The 12,437-nt window shown below is 37.4% G+C and overlaps 1 protein-coding gene across 3 annotated transcripts in view; it reads left to right on the plus strand.

The window, feature by feature from the left end:
- The window catches only part of ASB3 (ankyrin repeat and SOCS box containing 3), a 92,389-nt gene that overhangs the window by 49,392 nt on the left and 30,560 nt on the right, over positions 1–12,437 (plus strand). For all 3 annotated transcript variants that reach the window (XM_007190029.2, XM_057558625.1, XM_057558624.1), the window contains exons 4-7: positions 6,245–6,357; positions 6,941–7,076; positions 9,834–10,011; positions 11,920–12,117. In XM_007190029.2, the coding sequence (XP_007190091.1) occupies positions 6,245–6,357; positions 6,941–7,076; positions 9,834–10,011; positions 11,920–12,117 (625 nt within the window). The remainder of the gene's footprint in view (positions 1–6,244; positions 6,358–6,940; positions 7,077–9,833; positions 10,012–11,919; positions 12,118–12,437) is intronic.

Consider the following 12,437-nt stretch of genomic DNA (forward strand, 5'->3'; position numbering starts at 1 on the left):
GGGATATGAGCAGCCCTACTCTATAGGAAGCTCGGTGACAGAGCATGTTGTGGGTTAGGTTGGGAACAGGGCATCTTCTCCACTGCTGCTCAGATGTAGCATGTTGCCTATACAGTGGGCACTGCAGGGAAACCAGCATCACTTTGGCATCTTGCATATTCAGAATTGGGAAATAAATGGCACGTATGGCCTGGGTGACATCGTTCTCATTGGCACTGTGCCAGTTATAACCTTCAAGTGGCCTTTACAACTGTGGACATCAAGAAGGTGTCTCAGAGAAGAAGATGACAGGATTATTTAGGAGATCAGAAGTCCTTAGTGGGGTAGAGTTTGTCAGGAGATACAGCTTCCATATTATGCAAGTGGGGCCATGAACTGGTGAAAAACACTAAAAACTTTTATTGTGAAACATTTAAAATATATACGAAAGTAGAGAACATAATATAGTGAACTCCTTTGTACCGTCAGCCAGCTATAGCTGTTATCAGCTTGTTTCTTCTGTAACCCCAATGTCAGGATTGGAAATTTTAGTTTACAGTTTAACATAACTTCACTTGTATGCCCAGGCTAGTGAGTCCCAAAGGAACTCAGGATAAAGACAATGTTATATTTTGTTTATTTATTCATATCTCAACTACTTCCAAAGAGAATTTGAAGTGACTGATGATTAAGGTAAGAGTAAACACTACACACCTACCAGAACGGCTAAAAAGAAAAAGATTGAATGTGCCAAGTGTTTATGAGGATATGAAGCAACCAGAAGATAGATTGCTGATGGGAGTGTGAATTGGGTATAGCCACTTTGAAAAACTGTTTGGAAGAACTTACTAAAGCTGAGTATATACATACTCTGTACCAGGAATTCCATTCCTAGGCATATATTCAACAGTAATGTGTATCAGTGTTCAGTAAAAGACGTACTAGAATAGTCTCGTTGTAGCACTCTATAACAGCCCCAAACAGGAAGCTCTCCAAAGAGCATCTGCCAACAATAGAACGGGTAAATAAATTGTGTTCTATTTACACAATGGATTACTATACAGCAATGAAGAGGAATGATCTGCAGCTAGAGGCAACAATATTGATAAATTTTACAAGCATAATGTTGAACCAGAGAAACTAGATGTAATAGAGTACAGATTTTCCTCAACTTAGGACGGGTTTACATCCCAGTAAGCCCATTGTAAACCGAAAATGTTGTAAGTCAAAAATGCACTTAATACACCTAGCCTACCGAACATCATCGTTTAGTCTAGCCTACCTTATATGTGCTCAGAACACTTGCATTAGCCTACGTTGTGCCTTACATTAGGCACAATCATCTAACACAGAGCTTATTTTATAATAAAGTGTTGAATATCTCGTGTAATTTATTGAAACTATATTGAACGTGAAAAACAGAATGGTTGTATGGGTGTAGAATGGTTGTGAGTATATCAGCTGTTCATCCTCGTGATTTTGTGGCTGACTGGGAGCTGCAGCTTGCTGCCACTGCCCAGCATTGTGAGAGATGATCATACTGCATATTGCTAGCCCAGGAAAATATCAAAATTTGAAGTACAGTTTCTCCTGAATGTGTATCCCTTTTGCACCGCTGTAAAGTCGAAAAATTGTTGTCAAACCATCTTAAGTTGGAGACTGTCTGTATTTTCTGGCCCTTTACAGAAACAGTTTGCTGACTCCTATTCTTGTTAATATTTCCAGGTGTAGTTGAGGGAGTCCTGACTAACTAGGAAGCCTGGGCTCTGGCTCTGTGACTTTGGGCAGATCACTCAACTCCTCAGGATTTATGTCCTGAACAAGCAGGTGATGAGCTGTGCTCCTAGGAGTAGCTCCAACTACAAATTCATTTTTTCCTTTAAAAAAAAAAAAAAAGCTAACTTTTTTGCCAAGGCTTACAAAATTTGGCTTCTTTCTACCTCTCTTGCTTTATTTCATTTGCTTGACTTCACTTCAGTCACACTGGCCATCTTGGCTATTCCAAACATACTCAGCTCTTCCGTACCTCACTGCCTTTACACTTCTTATTTCCTGTTTGGAGTACTCTTCTTCCACCTCTTTGCGTGGCTTACTGCTTATCTCTCATTTCTCTGTTCAGAGGTCTCTGTTTCAAAGAGATGACCTCTATCCTCTTTTCTAACATAGCACTCTCATACTCAGTCACTGCTCTTTAGTTTACCTTGTTAATTTCTTCCACTTTTTCCCCACAAAAAGTAATTTCGAAGTTTCTTTTATCAGAACTTATTTCCTTTATCCGTGTGCTTGTTTATTATCTGTCTCTCCCACTAGAATGGAAGTTCCATGAAGGCAACTACTTTGTAGGTCTGGTTGCTTGCTATGCCTCTTGTGCTTAGTACAGTCCGTGGCACTGTTGAATGATTGGATTAATTATTTAACTATTGCAAAGTCTCAAAGGACATGGTAAAATGGTAGATTTTATTTCAAATGCAAATAAGAGCCCTGGGAAAAAAATGAAACTATTATTATAGCTAAGTTGATTTCAATGGCTTGTTGTTTGCAGCTACTTTTATAGCTACTTTATTTATTTATTTATTTATTTTTGGCTGTGTTGGGTCTTCGGTTCGTGCGAGGGCTTTCTCTAGTTGCGGCAAGTGGGGGCCACTCTTCATCGCGGTGCGGGGACCGCTCTTCATCGCGGTGCGCGGGCCCCTCACCATCGCGGCCCCCCCGCCGCGGGGCACAGGCTCCAGACGCGCAGGCTCAGCAGCTGTGGCTCACGGGCCCAGCCGCTCCGCGGCACATGGGATCCTCCCAGACCAGGGCCCGAACCCGCGTCCCCTGCATTAGCAGGCAGATTCTCAACCACTGCACCACCAGGGAAGCCCTGCAGCTACTTTTATAGTCACTTAAATTCTTCCACAGAGCTGTCAGGTATGTTTATATAATCATCCTTAATTTACATAGAATGTGAAGTCGTAAGTATAGTGACTTCTTCCAAAGCACTGTGGTTTGCTGATTTTCTGGGATTTGTAAGTCAATGTGGCTTTTGTTTTTTTTTTTTTAAATCAAATTTTGGAAAATTTCAGGCATTTTTTTTCTTCAAATGTATTTTTTGCTGCCCAGTTTTTACTCTCTTCTCCTTCTGAGACTCCAATTAATGTATGCTGGACTGTTTGATGTGTACAGTTGATTTTCCTGTAGTCTTTTTTTTTCCTCTCTCAGTTCTTCAGATAGGATGATACACATATATATATATATTTTTTTTTTTTTTCCTTCTTTTTTTGGCCAGGCTGTGTGGCGTGCAGGATCTTAGTTCCCCAACCAGGGATCGAACCCATGCCCCCTGAAGTGGTAGCGTGGAGTCTTAACCACTGGACCGCCAGGGAAGTCCCTGGTTGATTTATATTGATGTCTTCAAGTTCATCCGCTCTTCTACCATCTCTGATCTTCTTTTAAGCCCATCCATTTCTTTTTTCAGTTCTGGAATTTCCAGTTGGTTCTTTTTTTTTTTAAACAGTTTCATTACTCAGATTCTCTGTGTATGCTGTGTGTATACCATAGATATTAAAAGTAAAATCTTTGAACATATTTTCCTTAAAGCTTTAAAGCATATATATAGTAGCTGCATTAGTTAATCTGTTAAATCCAATGTCTGAGCCATCTTGGGATCAGTTTCTGCTCACTACTTTCTGACTTGTATACTTACTGGGCATTGTGAATAGTATGTCACAGACTTGAATTCTCTTATCCTCTGAAAATAGTGAGTTTTTTTCTTTTTTTTAAATAATAGGTAGATTATTTACTGGCTTATGACCTTGAACTTGTTTAGGTTTGGTTTTATGCTTTGTTGAGAGCATAAGGTATTTCCCAGATCTAACTCCCAGGAGGATTCAGTTCCCAGCCTCTGCCTCCTTCTTGATCAGGGCTTATTTTAGGCTTCCTTAGAGCAGGTCTAGAGTAGGCCTTAGTCTCAGATGTGGTCTTTATGCCTAGGGCTCTGCCTTTTGGGTGTCTCAGCTGGATGCCCAGAGTGTTAACGAGCTATCAAAGTATCAGTGTGGTTTCACCACTCTGACTGGGCCAGAACTCCTAGGAGTTCCATTGCCCCTCAGCACTGTCTTCTACTTCTCTCTGTTCTATTCGTAACCCTTTAGCAGTTCTCTGGTAAGCTTCATCTTGCCTTGTACATGTGTAGCCCAGACCTCAGGCAAGGAATCTTGGAGAACTTCCACAGTGGGGCCTCCGCTCCGCACAGTTCTCTTTTCTTTTGGGGTTTGCCCCACCGATTTCAACTGCTTAAACTCTGATATCTTCCTCCTTAGCTCAGCGGACTGCTTCACTCTGCTTGGATCATTTCCTCTGCTTGGAGTATTCTTTCTTCAACCTTACCCTTCCTGTGCTTGGACTTCAGCTCATTGCACCATAATCCAGAAATGTCCCCAGGCAGAAAGCTGGGGTGATCATGGGGCTCACCTCATGTGTTTCCCTTTCCTTACGAATCAGTCTTTTGCCCATGGTTTAATGCTAGAAAAAGTTGCTTTATGTATATTTCCCACTCTTATGATGGCTAGTTTAGTACCAGTTATTTTGTCATATCCAGAAGTATAGTTCTGAAGGCTATTCCGTTTGGAGAGGAATGAATTCTTAAAAAGAGAAAATCATATTTTATTTTAGACATTTATTTTTCATTCACTGAGTCAATGCTTATTTATTGCCTGTCTTCTGTTTGCGATTGGCACTTGGCACGTAAGGGGAACGGAACACAGTTTCTCTCCTCAAGCGTACTTTACTAATGATAAGGAGGCAAACAAATAGTAAGTTCGAGTCTGGGTTTTTTTGTTGTTTTTTCTTAAATAACTTTCATTGAAGTATAATATACTTGGTCACAGTATGGTTCCCACTCCCCCTCCAATTTGGTAACTTATTATATAAGGACAAAGAAGTTAACCCAACTCGTCCAAAGGAGAGACTTTGGTAGTAGGATGTAAGCTGTAAATACATTTTTCTAAACCACTATTTCTTTTTTTTTAAAGGTTTATTTATTTATTTATTTATTTATTTAATATTTTATTTTTGGCTGCGTTGGGTCTTTGTTGCTGTGCACGGGCTTTCTCTAGTTGTGGTGAGTGGGGGCTACTCTTCGTTGTGGTGTGCGGGCTTCTCGTTGCAGTGGCTTCTCTTATTGCAGAGCACGGGATCTAGGCGCACAGGCTTCAGTAGTTGTGGCGCACGGGCTTAGTTGCTCCGCAGCATGTGGGATCTTCCTGGCCCAGGGCTCGGACCCGTGTCCCCTGCATTTGCAGGTGGATTCTTAACCACTGCGCCACCAGGGAAGTCCCTAAACCACTATTTCTTAATGATTAACCATTAATTAACCATTTGCCTTATTTTGAAATAATTAGCAAGAGCTATAAAAATGCCATTTTGCCATTGAGAATTTTTTTTCACTAGAGATGCAGACATCAGATATCTTCATGTATTTATGATATTAAAAATTTTCTCTCTGTCTGACTTCTATAGCATATTTAATAAAACAAATTTTTTCGACTTTCATTTTTAGAAGGTCTCCCTAATTCATGCAAACAAACTTATCTACACTCTGTTTCATATATCACCACTGACAACCTGATAATCTTCAACTCAGGCTTTTGGCTATGGAGTGAATTTTGCCAGCAGTCACTGATAATGATGTATGAATTGGATGTGAAACAGATTCTACTAAATTTTCATTGGTTGATATAAGAACATCATTTTAACAATGATTGTTGTTTATTATGGTAAAAATATCTAAGATGCAGACTTGCAGTATTGTGCTTTCAGTTTGCTTGTCATTTACTATTGTCATTTGTGATCAGATGGTAATAGCCAACCTTTCAATTCTTTTGAGACTGTTTCTCCAGACTACTGCTGTTTCTTCTGACCTGTTCATCCCATCCCCCTCTCATTTGCATTTTTAACAAAATAGAAACGCATATTATCTCCATTATCAAAGAGAATATGTTTGCCTCCTGCTTCCATTTCCTCTGTATCTTTTAAGATACAATTGGAAATAATTTTGTATGTGTACCAAAAGGATGTATATATTAATGGGTTTGGGCTAAGACAATTGTGATAAATGTTTTGGAATTGCATAAGGAGTACATATATGTTTTGATTTGTTGATAAGAAAGATCACAGTATTGTGAGTTCGAAGCTGAATAAGTGATGGGAACATCACCGAAGTGCCCAGTCCTACAAACATGGCTTTTTACTGACAGTAATTTTTTTGACTGTTGTATTGCAGCTGTTGAAAATGGACAGATAGATGTGGTAAGGCTGCTACTTCATTATGGAGCAAATGTTACTGGATCTCATTCTATGTGTGGATGGAACACCTTGCACCAGGCTACTTTTCAGGTAAACTCTGAATTTATTATTTCATTTCCATGTAAATTGTGTGTTTTACCCTTTTAAAATGACAGTTCTGTACAGTTTTTGCTTCCTACTTGCCTGTGATTTATGATGGTTAGTGCAGTACAGAAAAGGCAGTATAAATGCTAACGGTCATTCTGAATAAGCCAACTGCTCTAGTAGTTCTAGTAGCTTTGGGCTGCAGGGATTATCTAAGTTTTTCAAACGTTGATAGCATAGTTAAGAGACCATCAGAATATTTGGGATATAAATTGATAGCGAGCAACGGCTTATTTTATTTATAGCACTGTGTTTAGAAACTGTGATGACATCTTAGTGCTTGTACTTGCAAACTAATTTTGCAGGATTTTATAAGGATTATAATTCCTAGAGATTCCCAGTGTTTTATCTGTTTATGTTTAATGTTCTAGCTAAAGGTACAGAATAATCTGATTGTTTAACACTTTCTTCCCATCCACCAATACACTTTTTTCCTTTAGTGAGGATAAAAAACATACACACAACAATGAAAAAGATATCTTCTATTTTCTTTGTTTTCTCTTATTTAAAATATGAATCTGTGCCTTAGGAAAATGCTGAGATCATAAAATTGCTTCTTAAAAAAGGAGCGAACAAGGAATGCCAGGATGACTTTGGGATCACACCTTTATTTGTGGCTGCTCAATATGGCAAGCTAGAAAGCTTGAGCATACTTATATCATCGGGTAAGACTAATCCATTCGTCTTTACACTGTTAAGATCATGAGTTTTAACTTTGTATCTTCTTGGAAGAGTAATTCTTGACCAGATATAAATTAGGTTCTGGAATTTATGGTCTTATGTTAGTGGTAAATAAGAGTACATACAAGTTCATTTATAAGCCTCGTTACTAAGTCTCTTATTACTAACATAATACAATGCGCAACTACTAATTTATCTGAGTAGGACCATAATGATCTATCATTAAAGCAGGTTTATTGGCAAGTTGAATGATGGTGCTGTTCTTTATTATAGGGACCTGAGCAATTCCAGCTTTCTAGGGTACAAGACTAGTATAGGCTTAATTAATTTTTTAGATAGTTATTTTGTATATTAACCCTTTGAGTTGTATGTTTTGATCAATTGTGTGATATTTAAATGGGTTTATTTCAAAGCATGTTTACATTTTATTATGTTAATAAATAACAACAGAAGCCTGTTAAAGGTTTCTCAGTGACAACCATTACACATTCAGCATTGTCGGAGAGGATGGTGTTGAGGTGGCATTCTTACTCTGTGTGACATTTCTGTGACCAGAAACTTTTGTTATGTAAGAGCTTTTCAGTTCTTCCAGACACTGTGTGTGCACTCACACTGCTAACCTGACGAAGCATGGGTAGTCAAGAGCAGATGGGAAATACACAAGATTTGCCACCACGCAATTTTTTTTAACACTTAGACTTTTCACATATCTTCTGTAATACCTAAACTTTTAATAAATTACCAAAACAAAGTTTAAAGTTGAGAGAATCCCCCAAATCATTTGTTCAAGCTTTTTTTTTTTTTTTTTTGTATTAAGAATCCCAGGCTTGGGGACACTCCTGGTGGTCCAGTGGTTAGGAATCCGCCTTCTAATGCAGGGGACGTGGGTTCGATCCCTGGTCAAGGAGCTAGGATCCCACATGCCACGGGGCATCTGGGCCCGTGTGCCACAACTGCTGAGCCTGTGCACTCTAGAGCCCGTACACCACAACTAGAGAGGCTGCATGCTGCAACTACTGAGCCTGTGTGCTCTGGAGCCCACATGCCACAACTAGAGAAGAACCTGCATGCCGCAACTAAGACCTGACACAGCCTAATTAATTAATTAATTAATTAATTAATTAAAAAAAGAATCCCAGGCTCTGAGCATTTAAGTGCCTTGCCAAAGATCTAGGAAGTATTCCCTGGCAGAATCAGGACTTGGATCCAGGACTTGTGATTTCTCATCTTCCTTCTTCTATGTTGTACCTTCCCAAGGACTGTCGTGATGTATTTTGTGACTTCCAGTCCGTAAGTTCCAGTTATTAGTGTGTAGCTAATATTTAGAATGAAATGGTTAAACTGCAGCTTAATGACTCCTCATGCTGAGCCTGTCTCCTGGAACACTAAGCACCTGTTTTGTTTTTCTTTGTTCTTATTTTTTTTTCTTCTCCTCTCTGAATAGTTATGAATATAGCAAGTTGAAAAGGTATGTAGGTATGTTTATAAGGTAACTATACATGTTTCTAACTCTTTAAAATGACTTTCCTTTCAGTGAATTATCTCTCATTTTCCCAACTTTTCTACCTGTAATCTTACAGGGACTAGTTCCTTATTCTTTCTTATACGTTGAAATTGTCAATCAAAACAAAACATTGCTTAAAAGAGAAAGTTAAGTAGGTTTCTTTTTTGACTTAGTCTTTTCTCAGTTATAGTGTTCATTTCTTTCTGAGGCTGACAGTAGGTGAAGCCACCTTGTACAAGTCAAGAATATTCTGTGTATCTAGACATGTTGAATATCCAGTTGGAATTTCTGACAGTTCCATAAACTCTAAGTTACCGTTTGTGTTTTGCATTGTTTTTACCCATTTCAGGGCTTTGGTTTATTCAAGGTATATTTATGGAACACCCTTTTAAATAAAAAAGTAGTCTTTCCCCCCCTTGATGATGATGATTTTTCACTGAGCTGTATTCCAGAAATTTAAAAATTCTCGTGGTCATGTATTAACACCATACTTGGCATACTTAACACATTATTTGTCAATGAGAAAAGTTTGAGGAAGTCTGCTATTTTTGAAACCTTCACAAAAATTGAGGTCACTAAACTTTTTCACATCTTTATACATTTGTGTCTAAATAATTGATTAGATTTATGCTTAAAAAGATCAGCTTAGAAACCCATTTAAATAGACCTTTTTCCTTTTAATGTGGGCTCTGTTTATCATGCACTGGTCATGAAGAAAAGTGATATAATGAAGAGTATAGTCAACATTAGTTTAAAGGCATAGCCCCCATGTATATCATATCTACTGGAATTTTTTTTCACAAATCTTAGCCTGAATCAATTAGTGGCATCTGTAGAGTCTCATAATTTAGATTTTTTTCTTATCCTTTCAGTAATGATCAGAAAAGTTATCCATATTTGATGGTTTGCATTTTTCCTTTTTTAAATGATTGCTTACCTGGACCCTCAGAGTGCTTGTTGGAATGAAATGAATCCTTCATTGAATAAGATTCTTATTTTAGCTTAAAAATGAATTCTAAAATATTAATAACTTGTTTTCATGCTGACATAAAAGTAAAAACAATGTAAATGATTACCAATAAGTTATGAAAATTAATATGTTTTAACAACAGTATCCACTAAGGAAGAAAAGCTATTGTACTGTGAAACCCTTTTAAGGCAGCTGCTTTGAAATTTTTGTTAATTATTATTACTATTATTTGCATTAAGGAGGCTATATGTTAAATGTTTATTTTAGGTGCAAATGTCAATTGTCAAGCCTTGGACAAAGCTACTCCCTTGTTCATTGCTGCTCAAGAGGGCCACACAGAATGTGTGGAGCTTTTGCTTTCCAGTGGGGCAGATCCTGATCTTTACTGTAATGAGGACAATTGGCAGTTACCTATTCATGCAGCTGCACAAATGGGCCATACAAAGTAAGTGTTAAAAATGGAAAATAAAAATGGTCTCATAATTCAAAGGTAATAGAAATAGATCTTCTGGGCCAGACCCTTTACCTCCAGGCATAACCCTTGGTATTCCCTTTTCTACTGATCTGCTGGGTGACTAGATCCACCCCCACATTTGTCCCCCTTGCATTCCCAGCAACTCGTAGTCTTGCCCTTTCCTAGTGTGAGGCAGAGTGGCCCCAGGGGCTTTCTCAGGGTGTTAAGTCTTCTCTCTGACTTCTTAAGCTGTGGCTGTACTCTCCCACTCCTTTCCAGTTTTGTCCCAGGCATCTTTAGGTATTGATCTGATGGCTTTATTCAGCTTATTTTTGTTACCTCCTTGACCCCAGGAAGGTTTTGAGTTTGTGATCTCTCTTGTGTGGACTGGGTAGTCCTCCATATCTTGAACCCCGGAAGGTTTTGAGTTTGTGATCTCTCTTGTGTGGACTGGGTAGTCCTTCACATCTTGAACCCTTTGACTGGACTTCTCTTTGTCTTATTTCAAATTCAACTCGGTACTTTCCCCTGCTTCTATTACTCTTCTTCCTTAGCCAGAAATTCCAATGAAATTTTTGGTATTGTCTGAAGAGAGAGAGACTTAACGAAAGTTGGAACTCCCTGAAATTGGGGGTTCCAGGAATCTCAGAAATTATTAAACCTGGTTATACCTGTGAGAATATGGCAGCCTATCTTAACATAGATTGGTACCAAACAGTTTTTTAAAATATATATTTAAAGTTTTTAGAGTCATACTACTACAATAATAATTTTTATAGCTCTTGTTAGTATTATTTAATTTAAAAACTAATAGTGAAATGGTCTTGTCTTTAGTATGTATACATAGTAGGAAAACAGATGCTGTAATTGGGTTATTATGCCACTAGGTGGCATGGTATTTTACTATTTCCTTAAAGATATTTGTAATCATGTTTGTGCCATGTTGAAGAGTATAATTTTTCCAACTCATTTTAAAAAATTTAGCACATTTATTATATATAAGAGACACTAAACAGATTCTTTATTTTAACAAAGTACTTAGGTTTAAAAATTTGATGTTTTTCTTAACTGTTGATTGTTTATTTCATCGTAAATCTTAGGTACAGTTATACTCTGAGCTTTAAATTGATACCAAAACCCTCTTGAGAATTTGTCCTCATTTGTTCTCAATTTTGAGAATTCTGTTTGTCACTGACGATTTCCTTCATGGTAAAATATAAGTTCCCCTTAAATATTATCTTAGTCCTACCTTACCTAAGGAAAAGTAGCAAAGAGAAAGAATGTTATAAATTCTTAATTTATTCTTAATTTTTAAATAAATCTGCCTTAATATTTAAAGAGCTCATCTTCTTTTCTGAGAATACAATATTTTAGCAGAATTTCTGACTTCTTCCTGATGAAAATACTATTCATTTCATGTCACCATCTTAAAAAATTCTTACTGATTAGAAAAATAAAACTTTGGTTGCTACTTTATGAAGGAAAATAACTTGTTTTCTTGATAACAAGTTTATATCTAGTATAATGAAGTTTTAAAAAATTTATTAGACCCTAAAATATCTAATATAAAATTTGAATTTTGGGGAGGAAGGTGGTTGTTGGTGGGAAGGTAAATAATTCGTGAAAAATAAAGGACTGTGTGTTATCTGTTTACTTTTATGGGAACGTTATTTAGCTCTGCTTCAGATACGTTTAAGGATCTTTCTATTAAGCAACAGTAATGAGCATAACATTTCGGAGTATGTAGCTTGTAATAATTTACTGTAGATAGAAAGTACACTGAAGACAGAAAGGCTTTTTAAAATCTATCAATGAGTGACTCAAAATATGTGCTGTAGAAATGTCTACACTTATGTACATATAAAAGCATTATATACCCCTGAATTTGTGTATTTGCAGAATCTTGGACTTGTTAATACCACTTACTAACCGAATCTGTGACACTGGGCCAAACAAAGTGAGTCCTGTGTACTCAGCAGTGTTTGGAGGGCGTGAAGAGTGCCTAGAAATGTTGCTGCAGTCTGGCTACTGCCCAGATGCCCAGATGTGCCTCGTCTTCGGATTCCGTTCTCCGGTGTGTATGGCTTTCCAAAAGGAGTATGTATATTTTCTGTATTTTTATTCTTTTTTGCTATATGGAGATGTATTTCCAAATGACTTTCTTTTGTGAAACAATATGTCTTAGAGCTAAATTTGTAACTTAAAAACAAAAAACAGACAAAGACAAAAGCCTTCTGTGATGCACCTTGTTCAGTCAAACTATAATAAAAATGAGGTGATGATGTCAGATTTTTTTCCTTCTCTCTTTGGCTCTGGATTATATTTTTGGTGTAGCAGTTTTAGAGCATACTTTCAATATATTAAAGTAAATGCAGAAATTCTCTGATATCCTTGGTCTTCAAAACAATTTAAGAATT

Source organism: Balaenoptera acutorostrata, chromosome 12, assembly GCF_949987535.1.
Source record: "Balaenoptera acutorostrata chromosome 12, mBalAcu1.1, whole genome shotgun sequence".
NCBI classification, from domain to species: Eukaryota; Metazoa; Chordata; class Mammalia; order Artiodactyla; family Balaenopteridae; genus Balaenoptera; species Balaenoptera acutorostrata.